This window comes from Ctenocephalides felis, unplaced genomic scaffold, assembly GCF_003426905.1.
Source record: "Ctenocephalides felis isolate EL2017-DRISC unplaced genomic scaffold, ASM342690v1 CF-g0.4_SCAFFOLD_01886, whole genome shotgun sequence".
NCBI lineage: Eukaryota > Metazoa > Arthropoda > Insecta > Siphonaptera > Pulicidae > Ctenocephalides > Ctenocephalides felis.
The window spans coordinates 127,806,848-127,828,385 of record NW_020538040.1 but is presented as its reverse complement, the minus strand read 5'-3'; the positions used below and the strand labels follow the sequence as shown (position 1 = coordinate 127,828,385).

The 21,538-nt window shown below is 27.7% G+C and overlaps 3 protein-coding genes across 5 annotated transcripts; 2 read left to right on the top strand and 1 right to left on the bottom strand.

The window, feature by feature from the left end:
• Positions 1–6,314: 6,314 nt before the first annotated feature.
• Positions 6,315–12,747, top strand: LOC113376762 (exocyst complex component 7). 3 transcript variants are annotated; one of them, XM_026616806.1, is made up of 16 exons: positions 6,315–6,456; positions 6,717–6,882; positions 7,009–7,202; positions 7,492–7,609; positions 7,683–7,888; positions 7,996–8,051; positions 8,123–8,208; positions 8,358–8,554; positions 8,837–9,016; positions 9,802–9,943; positions 10,193–10,303; positions 10,367–10,583; positions 10,651–10,750; positions 10,868–11,001; positions 11,067–11,170; positions 12,620–12,747. In XM_026616806.1, exons 1-15 carry the CDS (start codon positions 6,430–6,432, stop codon positions 11,167–11,169), a joined length of 2,037 nt encoding a protein of 678 aa, XP_026472591.1. In that variant the 5' UTR covers positions 6,315–6,429; the 3' UTR covers position 11,170; positions 12,620–12,747. The 3 variants fall into 3 exon arrangements, with proteins under 3 accessions (XP_026472591.1, XP_026472592.1, XP_026472590.1); XM_026616807.1 differs by lacking the exon at positions 12,620–12,747 and having other exon boundaries at positions 7,009–7,199; positions 11,067–11,262; XM_026616805.1 differs by lacking the exon at positions 12,620–12,747 and having other exon boundaries at positions 11,067–11,262.
• A 3,062-nt stretch (positions 12,748–15,809) lies between these two features.
• LOC113376763 (minor histocompatibility antigen H13) lies at positions 15,810–19,351 on the top strand. The gene is made up of 3 exons (XM_026616809.1): positions 15,810–16,077; positions 18,119–18,981; positions 19,195–19,351. Exons 1-3 carry the CDS (start codon positions 15,895–15,897, stop codon positions 19,256–19,258), a joined length of 1,110 nt encoding a protein of 369 aa, XP_026472594.1. The 5' UTR covers positions 15,810–15,894; the 3' UTR covers positions 19,259–19,351.
• A 500-nt stretch (positions 19,352–19,851) lies between these two features.
• Positions 19,852–21,407, bottom strand: LOC113376764 (proteasome subunit beta type-2). Its single transcript, XM_026616810.1, has 4 exons — positions 21,189–21,407; positions 20,935–21,128; positions 20,327–20,489; positions 19,852–20,132 (listed from the first exon to the last, which is right to left on the bottom strand). Exons 1-4 carry the CDS (start codon positions 21,277–21,279, stop codon positions 19,972–19,974), a joined length of 609 nt encoding a protein of 202 aa, XP_026472595.1. The 5' UTR covers positions 21,280–21,407; the 3' UTR covers positions 19,852–19,971.
• Between the last annotated feature and the right edge of the window lie 131 nt (positions 21,408–21,538).

The following is a 21,538-nucleotide window of genomic DNA, read 5'->3' as shown; positions in this document are numbered from 1 at the left end:
TACCTCTATTAAGTGATCAGATATACAGATATATATATATATATATATATATATACATACATGGAGTATGTATATATATGTATGTATACCAAAAACTATTGATGTTCACATCTTTTTAAAGGGCTACGTTTTTTAAATTAACTCATAAAATTCATGTAGTCATATAAAACTGTAAAACAATACAGCCTAAAATTATTTTTTTAAACTAGTTCATCATGTGAAAGATGTGACTTTTCACATGCTTACTGTATTAAATTTTATTTTGAAGTTTTATTGCATATGAGATAATCATACTATGTAGTCAAAAAGATGTGAATACAAATGGATTGTTTTTGTTTAGAAATTTAAATGATGGCAGACTTCAGATTTTTTAAAATAAGATCTGGGTTTTAAACCAAAATACATCATAGTCAGTCATAACTTTGTTCCATAATAGAGGGGTACTTGTTATAGCTCTACTAATTTGAAATATGTTTCAATAAATTTTATACAATGAATTTGATAAATATACATTTATCATAAAGCATTTTTACAGTTATATATATATATATATATATATATATATATATATATATATATGAGTAAGTTCTTCAAGGGCATACATCAAATAAAAGGCAAAGATTTAGAAGTTAATCTTTAATTTTTCCAAACGTTTCGACATAGTATTTTATGTCATCATCAGTGGATATAAATATGGTCTTACATCAGTAGCTAGCGCTAGGAACACAATTTTGCACTATCATATATACATTAACTTGTTTTTTTATATATTAATTTGTTGAACAGAGTATGGCAAAATATTTGTGAAATATATAATATATTTTGCACAGAGAACGTAGTTTATGTGACAGAGCCCGAGGCTGTAGTGGGAGCTTATTATTATATATTTCACAAATATTTTGCCATACTCTGTTCAACAAATTAATATATAAAAAAACAAGTTAATGTATATATGATAGTGCAAAATTGTGTTCCTAGCGCTAGCTACTGATGTAAGACCATATTTATATCCACTGATGATGACATAAAATACTATGTCGAAACGTTTGGAAAAATTAAAGATTAACTTCTAAATCTTTGCCTTTTATTTGATGTATGCCCTTGAAGAACTTACTCATATTTCTCAACATCAAAATTAACTACTTTAACATATATATATATATATATATATATATAATCTTGGAGGGTTTAACATAAGTAAAAGAAGAGAATATACAGAATGCAAATTTGCAACGGATGGTTAATTTACTCTGTGTTTTCAAAGAAAGATTATTCAAAAAGTTATTACTGACTCTTATTTTATTATATATATTTAACTTCGCGAAAAAGTTTTTTTTTCTCAAAAAACTCGACTAGCTAATTTTATGCTTTCTCGACATTTCAAAGGATTCTGAATCTAAAATTCGAAAAAAAAGGGTCTCTGTGTATGTATGGATGTGTGTGTGGGTCTTAAGGAACGTACTAACATATTGGATGCCTATAACAAGTTGTTTATTTATAAATTTAATTTATGTTTGTAATAATCGGCCGCGTTTTTAGAGAAAGCTTGGTGTGTGTATTAGGCATAGGTTTGTTTATTGTTTTTCAATGATGCGTAATATTTAAACCATATATACAGCAATTAGGTATATTTATAAACCACTCATTAAATTATATGTTGATTTATTTGCACAATTATTACATTGATTATATCAGAAAATGTATGCAGCTTGCTTCAAGCAAAATGCCACTTATATCTAGTTTTATTTCCATACTATTATTCATGCTATATTTATTTACAACAAAAAAGATATACCCATTAATGATGACAGAATTTTATGTTGAAATGTCTGGAAAAACAAAGATACTTTGAATTTGTTACTTTCTTTTTTTTAACTTGACGTTATGCCCTGCAAAATTTTATTTATATATTTTTACATCAGAATTCAATATTCTTAACACATATATAATTATAGATACATTAGGAAACTGAAAATTCTAAATTTTCTAGTATTTCTGACGCAAAATAAACTTATTATACACACTAAAAATATTAACACCATTAATAAATAATAATTCATATTGAAATCCTACATAAGATTAATGATTATAATTATGTATGGATTTGTGATGTTATGCTTTATACGTTTTTTTAATATCTTTCTAAGTTAATTAGGTAATTAAACAAGTCAAATAAAATTGCACTTGCGTTTAAAGCTTTGTACTATATTATTTTTTATTTATGTCAAGAATTGAAAATTGTGTAAGTTAGACATTCATACAATAAACATATTAACATTAACTTTAAAAAGTGCTAGTCATGTCGCAGGTCATTTGGAATAGAATTTATACCAAAGGAAAATGCTATTGCATAGGAAGTGTGCATGTGGGATATGTACATATATATATATATATACATGTATATATATATATATATATATATATATACATATTCTTAAGATTTTTGTTCGACACTGAACAAAACTGATCTATTATCTATTGAAACACTCATTTAGGTTTTAGTTAAGCAAAGCATGAATTTACATTTAATTCATAATTCTTGCAGATATATTTTTAAATTAGTTATTTAAAATAATTTAAATAAAATGAAATCAAATATTTTGTGAAATGCATTTTTAAACATGTGAAACTATATATGGATATTTATACATGTGGTTCAAAGATATAAACTTTAATCCCGTTTTATCATAATGAAGTTCCAATTGGGTTGCAAAATACCCAATTAAAGGCTAAACGAGTATCTGTGCCTTCTATCCACAAATATATATTCATATAAAGGATTTTTATTTAAAAAAAAAAAAAAACAGGCAAAAAATTACCTCCAAGATTTGGCTATATCGACTAAAAAGTTATGTATTCTTGTTATTCTTATTTTTCCATTCTTGAAAAGAATGTAAAAAAAGAGATAAAAAGATTAAGGATTTGATAACTTTTGTTTGTATACTTATTTTCGAAAATGTGATAATACAAATTTATTTCTCAATATTGAACTCGTAAACTAGTTTTAACTATATCAAATATTCGAGGTTTAGAAAGGTGTTATATTTGTAAAAAAAAGCCCATTCTTATAAATATTTACAGAAAATTCATAGGGATAATTCTAGAGCTTTGATGTAAATGTATTAAAATACTTTATTTTATTCAAAATGCATTTAAAAACTATAATTTTATTCTAGATTATTATTTAATAAGATAGAGGAATAAATTAATTGTTAATTTATAAAAATAAAATGTATATTTTGTATTAAGTTTTCTTAACATAAATTATTAAACATTAATTATATTAGTTGTAAGAATTATCTGTTTAAAATGCAATAGTACTTAAATATTAATTGATAAAACATGTACCTAAGATATTATTTTTTTTTCGGTTTTTACAGAACTATTGTACATGAAATTATCAGAACGGAATTTATTGTGCTTAAAAAACTATACAATATCTTCGAAATAATGATAAGTGAATGGTCCTAAGCTTATGTATTTACCAATTCAATTTCGTATTTCATGATACTGGATTCAATACAATTAAATATTATATATTGTGTGAAAATATAATAATATATAAAAGGTAACGGTGAGACGTAATCGATCCCCTACAGTGAATATGTAAAACTAAATTAAGTTGACAATCAATTGCATATATTAAGTGATTAACTTAGAAAAATCTTAATCCACAGATTCATTACCATTACCCTGTTAACTCGTTAGCATATTTTCACGTTTATTGAGAGTTTTATTCTGCCACGGATATTAGGGTACGAAATTAAAGTTATTAATACAATACGCATTAGGATACAATAAATAATCTGTTGTTATATCTTTTCAACTATGTGTGGAAAATGGTATCTCCATACATTTGTACATATTTAAGTATCATAGCGAAAAGTAAAAGTTTTCATAATAAAATAATCAATTAACAAAAACTCAAATTTCTCTAAGGTCATTTGTATATTGATTATGTTTTTTGTGTTCTGCATGCATATATTCTTATGTGCAAAACAGATTGGTTTTACAAATAGTTGTATATATTTATTCAAAATACATATAATTTTCTAACTAACTATATATATATGTATGTATATATATATATATATATATATATATATATATATATATATATATATACATTCAGTACACAACTGCTGAAATTTATAACATTGACACAAAATATCTGCCAAATTTTAGCAATGCAAGTATCTTCTGTAGTTTAATTTCTGCTAAATAATTGAACAAAGTGCCTTTTTGAAATTTAATCAAGATATAGGCATTAATACTAATTAATAAATGTATTTAATAATCACCAAGTAAATAAATGGAGGATTAATCTTAGTTGTTTGTAGAATTGGTTATGTCCATAAAATTGATGTTGGCTTGAATGGTAATGTCAAACAAAAAATATCATTGTTACTACTTTAAAAAATATTCAGACTCTCTGCTACATCTTCATCTTTACTAAGTGTAATATTTGTAAATAGTATTTAAAAATCTTACTTATATAAGCTATCATAACTTGTTTGAATAAGCTCATAAATCTCTTATTCTGTATTAACTCAAAAAGTTTTTCATTTACTCAATCGTGCATACTCGTATTACAGATACTTTAAAACTAGACAAAAGTTCAGTTTAGAAAAGCAAGTCTCATATTCAAGACTACTTTCTTAAATCATATAGATTTATAAATAAATAACTTTCGAAAAGACTAAATCATGACATCATATTTTGGTATCATGTATAAGTTGCTTCTTTGAGTTAATACAATTTTGATCTAGGTGTGCGATATATACTTAAAAAGAATACAACAAAATTTGTTATGGTGTAAATTTATTACAAAGATATTGTCCATAGGTATATTTGTAAGCATGAACATAAGTGTAAACTTTAATAGAAATTTTCCTTACAATTGGTGCATCTCATATATGAATATGAACAGAATGTCTGTATTTCAGTAACATTATTTTTCAAATACCCGAAGCAACAATAATCAAAACTATTGTATTGTTATGTCTTATGATAATTATATTTGTAGTTAATATATTATAATCAAGCTCATACAAATCAGTTATTTTATTTAAGTACTTTATTATACTTTTATTGTAGTAAAGTTTTCTTATGAATCATCGGTCCTTGGTACCATCGGTACTCTTCTTTTATCTATGCATCGGTCATTATTAATAATCTAAAGACAGTAAGAAAAGAAAGCTTATTATTTTCGCGAAAAATTCAGATTTGCGAATTTTATGTTTTCTCGGCATTTCAAGTCATTCTGAATCGAATAATACCAATTTTGGCAAAAGCATGTGTGTGTACATAAATAAAAATTTCTTTTTATTATACTGGAAAATTATAACACAACATTAGTTATAATAATTTCCAAAATAAAGCTATTTTTATTATAATAATGCAATCTGAACATTTATGTCCATTAATGTTACATACCCAAATAAGCTGCTTAACCACTGAATTTCAAATGAGACTCTCACGCACCGAAAGCGTTCCGTTTTGCGCTGGCCCGAGAGCCTCTCGCTACATACAAATCTTATGTTTTTACTTCGAACAAAACTGTTTCGCTTATGAATTGTTTCGATTTTTGCTAGCTCGAACACCTCTCGCCTCTTATTTATATATTGTCTTTAAATTTTTATCTGAAGCGATAATTTTTAGTCTTTTTGTGTTCATATATACGAGTATCATAGATAAACTAGCGGTGCATGGCATCGTGCCTTAAGGTAAATTGCTGGAACTTCCTGTACCTTAACGAAATATTCGAAGAATATTGAATGTTTTAAAATAGATTATTATATTCATTATGTAACATTGTCTAATATTTATAAGAATTATATAAACTGAATTGCAAAGTTAAAATTATTTATTTAAAGTATACAATTATATACTTTATTTTACTTATTCATTTTTTTTCAAATATTTTTTTTGTATATCGAAAATAATTCATATTTTAATTTTAATTCTTGCTATAAAGTTCTAAGGCACACTTATAATTTTAACTTAGCAATTCAGTTTATAATAATCTATTCGAAAATATTAAATATTCCCCGAACATTTCGTTGCGGTACGGGAAGTTCCAGCAATTTGCCTCACGGATGCCTCACGGCACGATGCCACTAGTTTAAATATGGGTTTGACCGGTTTGACAGTTGCTGAAGCTGTTTTAAAAGTTAGGCTTATAATTTTTTGCTGTTAGTACACCTGCTTCTAATAATAAGCCATTTTTTGAGTGTTGGTGCTTTAATCTCTCTTGTTCGGACTGTCAAATTATTTGTGATAAATACGTGTTTATATTTTGACAGCTGTCAATTGCAAACTATAGAATGTAGATGTTAAAAATCTTATTATATTTTAATTAATTGTATATCATAATAATTCAGCAGTATTTGTATGTTTATGTGCTATTAATATTAATACACATCGATCATGCTCATAGAAAGGAAGTTAGAAAAGGTGAAGTTATTATTCGCTAAATAATTAAATTGTTGTCAAACTTTGAAACAAATTTGTCACTTTCATGGACATACTTTATACTTTTTTTTATTTGTAATATCCAATCATTTCATTCTTTTATTCGTTTATTTGCTATTTTAAAAATATAAACGTTTTTCAAATCAGAATTTCAATTTTTGTGCCCGTTTCATTTGTTTGATTTGTATTAGATATAGATTTTTCAGGAATCAATATTATAATAAGATTGTATATATATGCAGGAAAAGGCTAATCTATCACTCTTGAGAGAACGTGTTCAGCGTTCTAAGGTTCTAACAAGTTCTATAGTTGACATTTTAGAATCATTTGAACAAAGATTAGCTAAATTAGAGCATACAATTTTGCCCGTGTACACTGAAACTGGATACTTACAACAAAGGCAGCAAAGTCAGTATATAAATATTATTCTGTGAATATCTAATTTCATATTATGATTGCTAGTATTATATATTAATTTTATATAACAATTTATTTAAATAATAAATTTATATCAGCTTACAAATATTATTTTAGATATTGATGCCAGCCTGCAATGTCTGCAACACGTAATGAGTTACTATTCTGCTCCTCAAACAGTTTGCGATTTGATAAATTTGGGTCCTGACAAAACAGGTCTTCAAGAATATTTAAGGGCTTTGAATAAATTGTCAGAAGCTAAGGAATATTTTCAACATAATAATCCTCAGAGTGTTGAGCTGCAGAATGTAGTAATTTGACATTTACATTATTAAATTTGGAATTTATATGTTGATTAAATTTATTGCTAAACAAGATAATATTCTTATATAACAGTATTGAAATCAGTATTGAAATCAAATATCAAATTTAAAAATTGACTCAAACTGAGCCAAATACTTTTATTAAATTATTTTTTATTTCAAAATATATTGTTTGTTTTTAATTTATAAGTAAATAATCTTGTATTATTGAATATAAGTCAATAGCAATAGCTTCAATTATATATAACATAATATTAAATTAATAATTTGTTTTCAGACCAGTTTATTTCCTATTGGCTGTGATTTGCTTAGTAAATACTTTCACGATATTCTGGTTAGGCATAATAGACATGTAAAACCAGTGGAAATTCTGGATCTCATAAGTCTTGAGGAAGGTATATTTATAGAATTAAAATATATTACAAAATTAAAAATTTAAAAATTGAAACTCAAATTAACATTTTGCAGATCTGAAATGTCTTCCATCATTTCTAACTCTTATACCTGAAACATCATGTCAAGATTTAAATTTGATAGCTCAATGGCTAGCAGGACATTCAATACTTCATTTTCTTCAAATTTATATCAAAGAACGAAGTGCAGTATTTTTAAAATCTTTGCAATTGCTTAAGGATAATCATAAAACATCAAGTTGGAATCAATCTCCACTTTTGGTAATAATTATTTATATTTCTGTGTTTTATTCATGAATTAATTATTGAAATTGAATTTTTAATAAATGAAGAATTATTCTATGGATGCAATTTTTCTAAATTTTCAGAGAAATAAATATAGTAAATCTGAAGGATCCAGTCGCAGAGCTAGGATACAGCAGATGTAAGTTGTGAAATGCAATTTGCATCCAATGCATTAATTAAATATATTCTTTTTCATTATATTTTTAACAGATTTGAGAAAAAAGCTAACAGAATGCTTATGAAAGCATCACAAACACTTGAAATGTCTACTGGTTTTACTATTGGTTTAAAAAAAGGTAATTATGATACAAATATATATTTTATAACAATTTTAAAATAATAATGTTTTTATATAATTTGTTTTTATCATATCATATTGTAAACTTTTTTCGAAATCATTATTATATTTCTTTTTTATTAGTAACAAGTTTTAAAATAATTTCAGCATCTAGTTTTGGTGAAGATGATGCTCATGAAAGTGATATGGAACTGGAAAGATATTTAGTCGAAGTAGCTGCTTTGCATAAACTTCTCCAAGCTGAACACTGTTTACTTTTGCAAATTATACCTGCGCCGTGGCAGAGCAATGTGTTTCAAATGATTGCTAAAAAGGCAGTAGAAGTTATAGTTTCTGATGGAGAGGTAAACGATTTAAGATTATTAGAAATTATTATCTTTAATGTCATCAAATTTGGACTAATTTATTTTTTAATTTGTAATGTACAAGTTTGTTTATTTTTAAATTTATAAATACTAATCAATTGATGTATATATTAAAAAATGAAGTATATTACAAACTAAAAAATGGTGATAATTATAGTAAAGTTCAAGAAATTCCATTCACATTATAGTTATTATTAAAATTGATACATTATCAAATTAGACTTTAATAACTTTTTTTTTATTTAAATTTAATATTATCAGAATATTACATCGAGAGCAAGAAAAAGTATTGGTCAACAAGACTTTGGTGCAGTTTTGATGGTATTTCCAATGTTACGACATTTGTTAGCTATGCAACCTGATTTACAGAAAACTGTTGAAAATTGCGAGTCACATGTTGCTGATAAACTTATGTCAATATTTACAATGATGCATGACACGGTAAGCAGTAATGTAAACTAGTTGTAAAAGGCATTTTGCATGATCCATATTACGTAATCAACCTAATCAATAAGAATTGAGATTTAGCTATTTCAGCTATTACAGTTTATTTCAAAAATAAAATCTTAGCTTTCACTAAAATTTAATTAATGTGATTTCCAATTGATAAACATACTTATTTATATCTGTAATTATATAAATTAAATTAATTTGTATAATACATTTCATTTAATTATGTGTATGAAAATGCATTTTATTGAAGTGTGGACATCAACTCTAATTAGTAGAAGATATTCATAAAATACAGAATGTGCTTATTTGCTCGGCTTTGATTCTGATTAGAATCGTCTAAACGCGTGGCGCAAATCCAAATTTCGATGATTTTTTATAATTCAACCACTCTTTGTAGGCCTATAATACTTTAGTATGTTATTTCAGACTACGAAATCTAGCATCATACAAAGTTTCATCAGCATCTTAAAAAAAATAATCAACAAATAATTACGAAGAAGCGCCCCGGCCGATCTTCGCCAAAAACTAATCAGCGCTATTTCCAACCAATGTCTTTCGAACAGTTTTTGAAATCCATTTAGAAAAATGGACGAAACATTTTACACTTTCCTGCTAATTACAAAGAAATGACTTGTCCGATCGTCGCACAAAACTTTTCGATTTTTTGGCGAAAACATAAAATTCTCCTTCGGGAATTTAATAATAATAATATTTCAGAATTATATAAAATTGATCTATTAATTTATAATGACATGTATTTATTATAATTGTAGATATCAAAGGCCTTAGAAGATTTTATTGAAAGTGTAAAATCAGAAACTAGCAGTCAATTACCTAAAGATGCTACAGTGCATGAATTAACAAATAATGTTTTAGTATTTTTAGAACAACTCATGGACTATGTAGATATCATAGGTAAATTTTATTATTATAATCCATTATACATTTTTAAAGAGTACTTTTATTTTCTACCAAATCCTGTGAATAGAATTATTTGAAATAAGGCTTTTGATAATAGAAAACATTGTGGTTCATGTTGTGATTGAGTTCTAAGTCCTTCTATTAGTTTTTTTTATTAATCAAACATTAATTGAGCTGATTTTTTTTTTAATGTTCTTTAAGATTAAGATATTCAGTTTACTGTATACAATTATTTGATTAAAGGTGGCGTTTTGGAAAAGGATGCAAGTTACAACAACGCTTTATCAGTTATCGTCCATAATAAACAAAATATAACATACGATAAGAACAAAGCTTTGCTTGGGGTTTATATAAGTAAGATATTCTTATAATGTTTATAATGCTTATTTCTTCAACTTACTCAATCTTTCTTTAAAGAGAAGGTACTTGTACAGCTGAATTTGACATTGTTAAGTAAAAGTGAAGTGTATACAGACAGTTGCACCAAATTTATATTCCGAGTCAACAATAATCATTATATGCTCAAGTCACTTCAGAGATCAGGATTGATAGAGTTTTTAAGAATAGCTGAACCATCTTGCGAGCATAATTACTATGATATGATCCAAGAACACAAAAAGAAATATTTGTCAAGGCAAGCAATAGGAAATATTTCTCATTTTTTGCGCATTATATTCAACAATTTCTTTCAATGTTTTTAGTTGGAACAAGCTACTTTCGTCGATAATAACATTGGATGAAACCTTATTTGCAGGAAAATTAAGAGACAAAGATAGAGCTGTCTTAAAAGAACGGTTTTCTGTGAGTTTTTGATCAATTTAATTAAACATTCAGGAATGATTCTTATTAACTTTGTTTTATTATATTAATATAAGAAGTATTTGATGTTAAGTTTTTGTTTTGATTTTGAACTCCTAGGCATTTAATAAAGAGTTTGAAGATATGTCCAGGGTTCAAAGGGGAATTTCAATACCAGATCTAGAGCTTCGCGAAGGCATAAAAAGAGATAACAAAGAACTCCTACTTCCTAAATATAATACGTTTTATGACTTGTAAGTAAATTTATGAAAAGTGTATTATGAATTAATCATTTGCAGATATATAAATTTTATTCCAGATATGCTAATGTGAAATTTACAAAAAATGTTGAGAAGTATGTTAAATTTACACCTGCTCAAGTTGCTATAGCCCTAGATAGATTCTTTGATGATTCTGTGTAAGGTAATTCTTTATGTTTCTTAAGTTTTTCATGTAAGATAATGTTGCTGTCACTATAGACCAACAAGTGAACTGAGGAGTATTTTACAGATAAAAAATATATAGGCAAATAATTTCATATTAATTGCTAAATTGTTACACTTATGTTATTAATTGTATGTGCTTGTTCTATGTTTAACAATAATATTTCATAGAAGAATAACACTTGATGAAAATATTAAAAATTTTGAATTTTATTATTAAATAAATGCAGAAAATTAAAATGAGTTAAAATGAATAATGTTCAAAAAACGTTATGAAGTGTAATAAAAATTATACATGAACTATGCAAAATATTTGTATCAATTATTAAATTTACTGTGTTGTTAGTATGTAATATTAACATAGATTTTGCTATACTACATTAAAAAGTTCTTTGTTTGAAAAAAATCCATATAATTATTACAAGTATTACTCATGCTTCTAAGAGGTAAGGTTTGGTCACCCTTAAGGCTTTTTTTTTTTTTTTTTAATTATTTAGAGCGAATTTTTTAAAATGTGTTATTCAAAAATATATTTTGATTGATTATGTACAATCACATATAATCGGCTTATTACACATATCAGCTTAACTTCAATACTATCATATCATTTTATTACCACGAATATTCAATAAAATTTTGTGAATATTATAGTATTAGTTTATTACATTGTTCGGTGTCAATCTTGACTCTTATTGACTAATAATCATCATGTGCAAAATTTTAAATTCTAAAACAACTTATTTCTTCCCTAATATATATAGAGAACTGTTTAAACCAATGCTCTAATTTGTATAGCTCGAAAATCTTTAATTGTTCTGTTTTTCTTATAGAAGCTTATACTTTTTTTTTACAGAATCTTCAACAACTAGTCCCTTGCTAAATTGTAAAATGATTAGTCAATATAAATTAATATGAGTAATTTAATTTCTCAATGCACTATGCAGTAGAATATATATCCTATAGCTCAGAAGTTGTTTTATTCACATTGTCAAAAGGCTAAGCTATGTATTTGGGAGCAGTACTTCATTAAAACTTTATAAAAAAAATATAAAGCTCCAACGAACAGAAAAATAAGAATTTATCAACATTTGATCTTTTAACTTCCTGTAGGGTAGTTAGTATTGGGCCGAAAATCGAAAATGAAAATTTTTGCATATCTTCACATTTTGAAGGTTTGTAAAAATTTTGGCATACCTCAGAAAAAATGAATGTGTGTGTGTGTTTTGTATGTCCGCATTTTTTCGTCCACATTTTCGGGCACGGATCCACCGATTTGAATGGTTTAAAAATCATTCGTTTCCTATTGATAGGGAGATGCATTTTTTATTTTACTGCATTTATTATTATATTGTCTAGGAGGAGATGTGCTGATTAGATTAGCAAAGGCAGATCCAACGTTATGAATACATCATATTCTAATATTGTCTAGGGGCAGGTCTAGCCGTTATGGAGAAACAAAGAAAAGAGTACAGAAGATACAAATCGAGTTTTTAGGAGAAGGGATTATCCGATATGAATGATCTAAAAAAAATCAATTTGTAAGATTGGAAGAAGAGCTGATTAATTTTTGGCAAAGGCAGGTCCAGCCATTTCGAATATACAGAGCTAAATGTGCAAAAAATGGCAGTTTTTGAGAGAACGAAGCGTCCGATTTGAATGAATCAAAGAACTTTCTGCTCGTTTTAACAAAGTAATTGGTTTTGGAAAAAAAAATGTTTCAAATTTTTTTTTGTGAAAAAAATTTTTTTTTCGTATATCGAAAATAATTCAAGTTTTAATTTTAATTCTGACTAAAGTTCTTATATACTTGAAACAAATAATTTCAACTTTGTAGTTCAGTTTATATAATTCTTATAAATAATAGACAGTGTTACAATATTTATTTATATATATTATATTTATTTTATTTCAGCCTAATGGCCTAGAAATACATCATTATACCAATAATACCTTAAACCTACTTTATATACAAAAAATAAAAATAAACAGAAAAGTCTAATCAGTGGTTTCTAATAACTATAACGTTCTGGACTGGTTGCCCAAGTAACTCTTTTTCCTTTGCTTTCTTCATGTGGTTGATTGTTTTCAACCAGCCCAGACTTTCCTTATCATTTTTGCCACAGAGAACGTCTTCTATAGAAATGTTTGTTCTCTCTAACATCGTGCATCTTTCCTTCCAATGCTCAACCGTGTCCTCCTCCTTCCCGCACAACTCACACCTTCGTTCTTCAGGGTTCAGCCAGTGTTTGTTGTTTTTCTCCATGGTGCCACATCTATACCGCACAATTACCTTCTGATCGCAGCCATTGCTCCAGCCTCTTAGATACTGCGGAAGTCCACTTGTCATTATTTCTCTATACTTTCTATTGTATCTAGATCTTTCCAGTTTGTTCCAGTTCTCTTGACTTTGTACCTCGCTTCCTCTCTCCCGCAGTACCTCTCCAACATTCGCTCCGGTTTCACTCAGCTGAACTATGCCCTCCTGGCCAAATCCACATTTGTTTATATATCTTATCCTTTCATCCAACTTCTCTTTATCCCCTTTACCTCTTCTTCTTTCGCTAATACACTCCTTCACTATGGCATTTACTCCTGTCTTTAACTGTTTCTCTTCATAATTAATCGCTCTCTTAGCTAATCTCAGATGTAATTTGTCTCGTTTCACTTCTTCATAGAGTACATAATCTGGAGTACAGGACTCCAGACCAAGTATCCATTTCAGGTATTTTTTCTGTACTCTTTCGAGTTCTGCGAACTCCCTCCAACCCCAAATCTCTGCGCCGTAAGCCAACACTCCGACTACCAAACTGTCAAACATCTTAATTCTCCTGCTGAAGTTATTGTGGAATAACTTCTCGCCGATATTTATTTATAATAATCTATTTGAAAACATTTAACCCTTCGTCGGGCGCAGCCGATCTGACAGATACAGAGCCAATAATTTTTCATGCTGCGCCTTGGTTGAATGTTATAGAAACCTCCACTTTTCAATAGCCTCCTAATTTTATATGTTTTATTTATGCGTCTTTATCATTTTGTGTTTGACCTTCACATATAGTGGCAATCGGTATTTTGATCCTAGAGATACACTGCGCCCGAACGTGCAAAATTTTGAAACGTACGAATATTGCAATTTTTTGTGAATGTAAGTATTCTTTTTCTGTATTTTTTTACGTATTTTTGAATATATATCTCAATACTTTTCATTTAATTACAATTTTTTGAAAGTATCCACGAGATTCACTGCGCCCGAATGTGTTACTAACTTGAGTCCATACATTTTATAGGCTAGTAAATATGGCGAGTGGTAAAAAAATATATAATTTAGAAAAGCCAGCTTATGGAGAAGAGATTCTAAGAATGCTGAATGATGATGCTTATGAAAATAATCTTCTTGACGATTTAGGTGATGAAAGTGGAAGTGACGAAGACCATCTAGAGAGTCGCGAATTCGATTCTGAGACAAAACAAGAGGACGAACAGGATGAGAGTGAGGAAGAAATAAATTTAAACAATAATGCTAAATATTTTATGAGTAGAGATAAATCTACAAAATTGTGTAGCAAACCTCCCTCTAATAGGACTCGAACAAAATCCCAGAACTTATTAAGACATTTACCACGTGTTATAGGAAATGCAAAAAATGCTGCAACGCCTATAGAATGTTGGAGTCATGGGAATGGTAAGAAAGATCTCCGAAGAAGATATTTTTGAGACAATTATCGCATGAACTTGTTCTTGGACAGCTAACAAGAAGAAGTGAAATCACGAGTAGGATACTGTTCACTTTGCAGGCAGGACTCAAAAGATTCAGAACAAATTCACAGGAAAATGGCTCACAAAAACAAGAAGAGCCACCAAAAAAACGGCGATGTGAACCGTGTACATTAGAAGCTAATATTAGAAGGCTTTCAAGATTTTGTTGTGCTAAATGTCGAAAAGCACTGTGTTTCCAACATGCGATCTTTCTATGCAGTGCTTGTTGAAATGCTTCAATAAATGATAATATTTAACTATACACATTAAACTATCATTATTATATTACTTATTTTTTATAAAGTGACAAATGAAAAAAAAGTTAGAAACTGTGTATTTCAATAAAGAAAAGTGAGTGTAAATAATTTGTGCATATATACACAGGTTTATATTTTTCTACATTTTATAAGAAAATATTATTGAATTCTTTTTTTTTCTATTTATTCAAAAAGTATACATTCTGAAATATAATTAAACAAGAAATTAACATGTTTATAAAATAAGGAGCCTCCTGAGGTTATACTTAAAAACCGTTGCTGTCAGATACACTGCGCCCGAACGTGTGCGTAACGGAACTGCGCACGACGGAGGGTTAATAATTTGCCTTAAGGCAAACGATGCCATACACCACTAGAGTTCATATGTCCTACACTCCTACCCGTACGCGATTTTGTATACTCCAACGCATTTATGCGTCTTGCCCTTTAGCAGATTAATATTTTCGAAATATGCAAAAATAGGTAAAGATAGGGTAAATCATTTGACAGTTACTACTGATGTTTTGATCAGAAACTTGTCAGCCGATTCTTGTTTGGTTGTCATGATGTCAATGTCAGTGTCAGTAATGTCTACAATTTGAATTTGACACAATCTCTGCTTCAATATATTTCAATGACGTTTACAAAAAGTTCACGCTTGTAGTCCCGGTTGATTTTTAAATAGGTGACGATGGCAGAAGTCGAAGATATTGCGAACTTAAGTGAAAACATAATCAAAAATGTGAATCAAACCACGACAAAAACTTCCACGCCGGAGGGAATGGCAATCGCATATGGTAGTCTGGTTGTTATGGCCCTATTGCCAATATTTTTTGGGGCTTTTAGATCGGTCAAACACCATACTGAGCAAAAGGTATAATATTTTTTAATACACAACGGGATTAAACCACATGGCAATTTTTTAGTACAATATTTTTATATGAAACATTGAAATAGAACTTTAGTGCTGAATTTACATATACGGGGTGGCTTTTTCATACCCTTATCTGATCAACACATATTATCCAATTTGTTGACTGAAAATTTATAAGTTTTATATGACTGCATTTAAAATCTTTGCGGGCATCAATAAGAATATATATATATATATATATATATTTTTGAATAGTCTTGAATTTGATGTTGATATATATGTTTAATTTGAGTTTAATATTCGGGCGTAACATCAATAAAAATATGTATATGTAAAATTATATTTTTATTGATGTTACGCCCGAATATTAAACTCAAATTAAACATATATATATATATATATTTTTTGATGAGTTATTTAGAATCGGGCAGTAACACCAAGTAAAGAAAAAAAAAACTAAAGTAGTTTTTAAATACTTTATTTATCCATACGTTTCGGTCTTCATCGAGACCGTCATTCAGTGGAAAAAGAATTAATTATACAAAAATACACTACACTATTACACTGTGATAACCAGGCTATTAATAATTGGAACATTTAAACTAATTAATTTTTTAGACAATTTTTGCTTACATTCTAGTGTGTACAAATTGACTAACGTCTAAAAACTGAATATATATATATATATATATATATATATATATATATATATATATATATACATACATACATACATACAATGTACTGAGCACATCCCTAGATTAATAAAAAAGAACAAATAAAATTTGAATCATGATGAAAAATATAATTGATATTATAGATTATTTATTTACTTTTGTAGATCATGAAACAAAATGTATAATGCAAGTACTTAATTTTTTTTTTTAAACGATTAAAATATATAAATAAATATATTTTTGCTAAATAATTGTTTGGTTTTTAGTTGTGATGCATATGGCCTATATATATAAAATAACCGTTGTTTTATTTATTTAAGTACCCAGTAATTAAATTTCTTGTATTTCTATTGAATTACAATACATGAATAGTCGTAATAGCATCGTAACTTGCTATAAAATCATTTCAATTTTTTTAAAAGTATTCATTTTTTTTGAAAATTTTGGAAAAAACAGATTTTTTGGTAATTTTTTTTTGGAAAATAATATTTTTTAAAGTTTAAGAAAAATCGAAATTGTAAAAAAAATCCACTTTTTTGAGAATTTTGAAATTTAAAAAAAAAATCGATTTTTTATAATCTATTACAAAACTGTTTTTTTTTCAAATTTTAATATTTTGTATTTATATCTTGAATATTTATATATTTTTTATTACAATATGATTTTTTTCAATTTGAAAATTTTTAATTTTTTGAAAAATTTTTGCTGAATTACGGTTAAGCATCATAAATCCTGGTAGTGAACCCATAGAAATGTTAATATACTTATAAATACATACATTGTAATTTTTATTGAAATTGCTATAAAATATCTGATAACTGGATGTGCATATATTTAATGATCATTTTTGACCGCCAACTGGCATTTTGTTTAGATTTTCAAAAATTTAACAATTCTTCATTTTGTCAGTACAAGTGAAATGCTTTTTGAATTGCTCCGTTCTAACATAAACTGAATTGCCATTTTTCTACACTATTTGCGCCGTATCTTAGAAACGGCTGGCCCTGTCTTTACCAAAACCTAATCAGCACCTCTCTCCATTAATAGGAATCAAATGTTTTTTGAATCATTCAAATTGGTTGATCTGTGCTCTCAAAATCGTCGACGAAAAATTGTATCAGAATATGCACACACATACATACATCCATTTATTTTTTTAGTTATGCTAAAATGTTCAGAAGACCTTAAAAAACAAAAATATGCATAAAAATTCATTTTCTTGTTTTGCTATTATTATAACTTACTCTACGTGAAGTTAAACATTTATTTCAATCAGATATCACATTTGTTTATTTTTAGATTTATATATATTTTTAGTCTTGTATGGGGTTTTAACAATTAGTATAATAATTTTTTTTTTTCAGAGAAATTCACAAGAAACGGGAGAAAAACCTGAAGCAATGACAACAAAAGAGGCTATGATGTTTCCTGTGATAGCCTCATTAGCTTTGTTGGGTCTTTACATATTCTTCCAATTATTCTCCAAAGAATACATAAATCAACTCTTAACCGGATATTTCTTCTTCCTGGGCATACTGGCCTTAAGTCATCTCATGAGCCCTGTTATAGGTTCATTAGTTCCTGCGGCAATTCCAAAAATTCCTTTTCACATTCATTGTTCTCGTGGAGAAGGTGCACAGAAAGAAGACTTTATCAATTACAAATTTTCTTCACATGATATTGTGTGTTTGTTGGTATCATCAGTCATTGGCGGCTGGTATTTATTGAAAAAACATTGGATAGCCAATAATTTATTTGGAATTGCCTTTGCAATTAATGGAGTGGAATTATTGCACTTAAATAATGTAGTCACGGGTTGTATTTTACTAGGAGGTTTGTTTTTCTATGACATATTCTGGGTGTTTGGTACCAATGTTATGGTTACTGTGGCAAAGTCATTTGAAGCTCCAATAAAGTTAGTATTTCCACAAGATTTATTAAGCAATGGACTAAATGCATCTAATTTTGCAATGCTAGGGTTAGGTGATATTGTAGTTCCAGGAATTTTTATAGCCCTTTTGCTTCGATTTGATAAAAGTTTGAAGCGAGACACAAATACATACTTTTATGCAACATTCGCCGCCTACTTCTTTGGTTTGTTAGCCACTATTTTTGTTATGCATGTTTTCAAACATGCGCAACCTGCATTGTTATACTTGGTGCCAGCATGTATGGGGACTCCATTGGCATTAGCATTGGTGAAAGGGGATATTAAAGCATTGTTTAAGTGAGTATGCTACTTATTTTCTGGTGGTAAGATTGGTACATCATTAGCTCTGCCAATTCTAGTAAGTTATTGTTCTTTGGTATATATTATGAACAGAATGTACACTCAAACTTAACTGAATGAGCTAATGATATACAAAATTTTGCTACTGGTATTATTTTTAATAACAATCAACATAGCAATACTAAAACCTGTGACATTATCTTATTCTAGTTATGAAGACCATCCATCAGATGAAAAAAATGAAAAACAAGAGAAAAAGAAAAAATCTCAATAAATAAAATTGATTTAATTACTTTTGCAAGCCATTTTTTTATTTACTAATTCAAGATAGAAAGACGACAAGATACAGTATCACGCAGAAAAATATAATTGTAAATAGATTTTTTTTTACGTTTTATTTATTATTACTATTACTATGGATAAATTGCAAAACACTAATAGAATTATTAGTATCGTTTTTGTCAGTTGAATTTAACAATAAACACAAAATTGAAAAATGAACTGTGATGTGCATAGTGCAGAAAATAAATTAGTTTGTATAAAACAGAAGTACCCTGATTCTTCCAGATATAATCTCTAACTATAAGATGAGATAATACCTAATTTGCAGTTGATCATAATGCATTTATGTTGAAATTTGAATATGATTAAGAAACTGTTTTAAAGACTTACACCAAATTAACAAATTCATTTGTTGTTAATACTTTTCTATTTTAAGTAGATCCAATTAATTACGAATGCTTTGACCAGACTGTTGTACTATAAAATTTGCATAGTTCTCCATTTGTTATTTAAAAAAAAATCAACTATATATATATAATCAGTGGGTGATTAGTATATCCTATGTGAAAGATCTTATATGTGCTATTTCCAAAATAAGTGTATTTAAAAAGTATTCATTTTACATAATTCTTAATAAAACTTTGACTTAATTTTAAGTAATTTTATTATTCAAAATGCTCCATCACAAGTAAATACAATTAAGTTTCATGCATCCACCAAATCCTTTGGTGTTATATTAGGCATGTATTTTACACCATCTTCATTGACTACAACGACTTTAAAGTTAGGTAGATTGATGATGAGTCTTTTGTGAATTTCAGTAATGCATTTTTTGATTATGGCATAAGCTTCCTCTTCTGACATATCTGGAAAATGGAATAAAATAATCACAAATGCACAAATTCTTAATACAAGGTGAGCAAAATATCAAGTTTTTACATTGTTAATACATTGATTTAAAAAAAAGTTTTAATTCAAATTCTGTTAAACATGGTACAAAATCAAAAGTTTATATAATAGCTAAACAAACCTTATTTTAATTAAATAATAGAAAACTTACCGCTTTGATAATATCGATCCATTATGCTTAATGAGAAGAAACCTCCATATCCATGACAAGCATAAGGCAAATTTACACACGCTCCCAAGTAATCCATAAAATAAAGTTGTGGGCCTCCTTCTTTATCGTAACCTCCAATCAGCATATTTACATGGTAGGCATTCTAAAATTGAACTATTCAGTAAATATGCAGAAATTGAAGAAAGCTTAACTGCAAATAAATTCATTTGTCAAGTCACAATAAATTAATTTCATAGAAGTGGCAATAAAGTTCATTCACTCAGAACATCTATATCAATCTTCAAAAAACCTTAATTTACCTTTTTGCAATATTAAATTATTTAAAACAAAATTGTCTTGTCCAAAATCTTTACTTGCAAGTATATTGTCTTTAAATATCTGAAGTTACTATCAAAATTGTACTTTTTAAAATTTACAGTTTCATTAAATTATTGTGAATTGAATTTTTTGATTGCACATAAATTTGTTAAATGTAGGAAATGTGAAACACGTAATCAACACGCAATCAATATGACATTACTAGTATTAAATAGATTATTAGTCAATTAGATGATTAATACTCTTTAGTATTAATTTAGAGAATTTACCCGACTCCTCAGAGCATCAGCTAAATTCCTTCTAGTGAAATTAGCTGCGGAAACAGTACTGACTTCATATCCATTTCGCATTTTGTATAATTGAATATTCTTAGCAATAAACTCTGCAAATTGAGTGGTATCTCCACTTTCGCCATTGATTCCCATTACTATGTGATCAGTCATTTCGTAAATTTTATTTTCCTCTGAAATGTAAATTTGAAGATTTAGCATACATTGCCGTTAAACAAAAATTAAACACTTACCATTTTTCATAACCACTATACTGTGCGCGTTTGTCATGTCCGCGGCAATTATAACGAATTTGTTAAAACGTATTCCTAATAAACATTCCATTTTGTACAAATTGCCAAAAAAAGTCTACTCACGAAAATAACAAAATCATACAATGATACACAAGATCGAACAAATTATTTGTGCCGTAGACAAAAAGTGAAGTAGATGCGAGTTCGATCAATGACAATCTGAAATGTCAACATAAATAGATACGATAGTGCCGTCCTCTGGCTACTGGTAAACACAGAACAAATATGCTTTACACTGTTTTAGTGTCTTGCGCACTCAACAGATGGTCTAGTGTGCCTAAATTCACAAT

Bases quoted from the DNA above. Each gene is read 5' to 3' on its own strand.
- LOC113376764 (XM_026616810.1), bottom strand. From the start codon at position 21,279: ATGGAATGTTTATTAGGAATACGTTTTAACAAATTCGTTATAATTGCC. The intron at 20,490-20,934 runs GTAAATTCTCTA...GTTCAATTTTAG, and splicing joins CTGATGCTCTGAGGAGTCGG to AATGCCTACCATGTAAATAT. The intron at 20,133-20,326 runs GTAAGTTTTCTA...TCCATTTTCCAG, and splicing joins GGATCGATATTATCAAAGCG to ATATGTCAGAAGAGGAAGCT.
- LOC113376763 (XM_026616809.1), top strand. From the start codon at position 15,895: ATGGCAGAAGTCGAAGATATTGCGAACTTAAGTGAAAACATAATCAAA. The intron at 16,078-18,118 runs GTATAATATTTT...TTTTTTTTTCAG, and splicing joins AACACCATACTGAGCAAAAG to AGAAATTCACAAGAAACGGG. The intron at 18,982-19,194 runs GTGAGTATGCTA...ATCTTATTCTAG, and splicing joins GATATTAAAGCATTGTTTAA to TTATGAAGACCATCCATCAG.
- LOC113376762 (XM_026616806.1), top strand. From the start codon at position 6,430: ATGCTCATAGAAAGGAAGTTAGAAAAG. The intron at 8,555-8,836 runs GTAAACGATTTA...TAATATTATCAG, and splicing joins TTATAGTTTCTGATGGAGAG to AATATTACATCGAGAGCAAG. The intron at 10,751-10,867 runs GTGAGTTTTTGA...TTGAACTCCTAG, and splicing joins TCTTAAAAGAACGGTTTTCT to GCATTTAATAAAGAGTTTGA.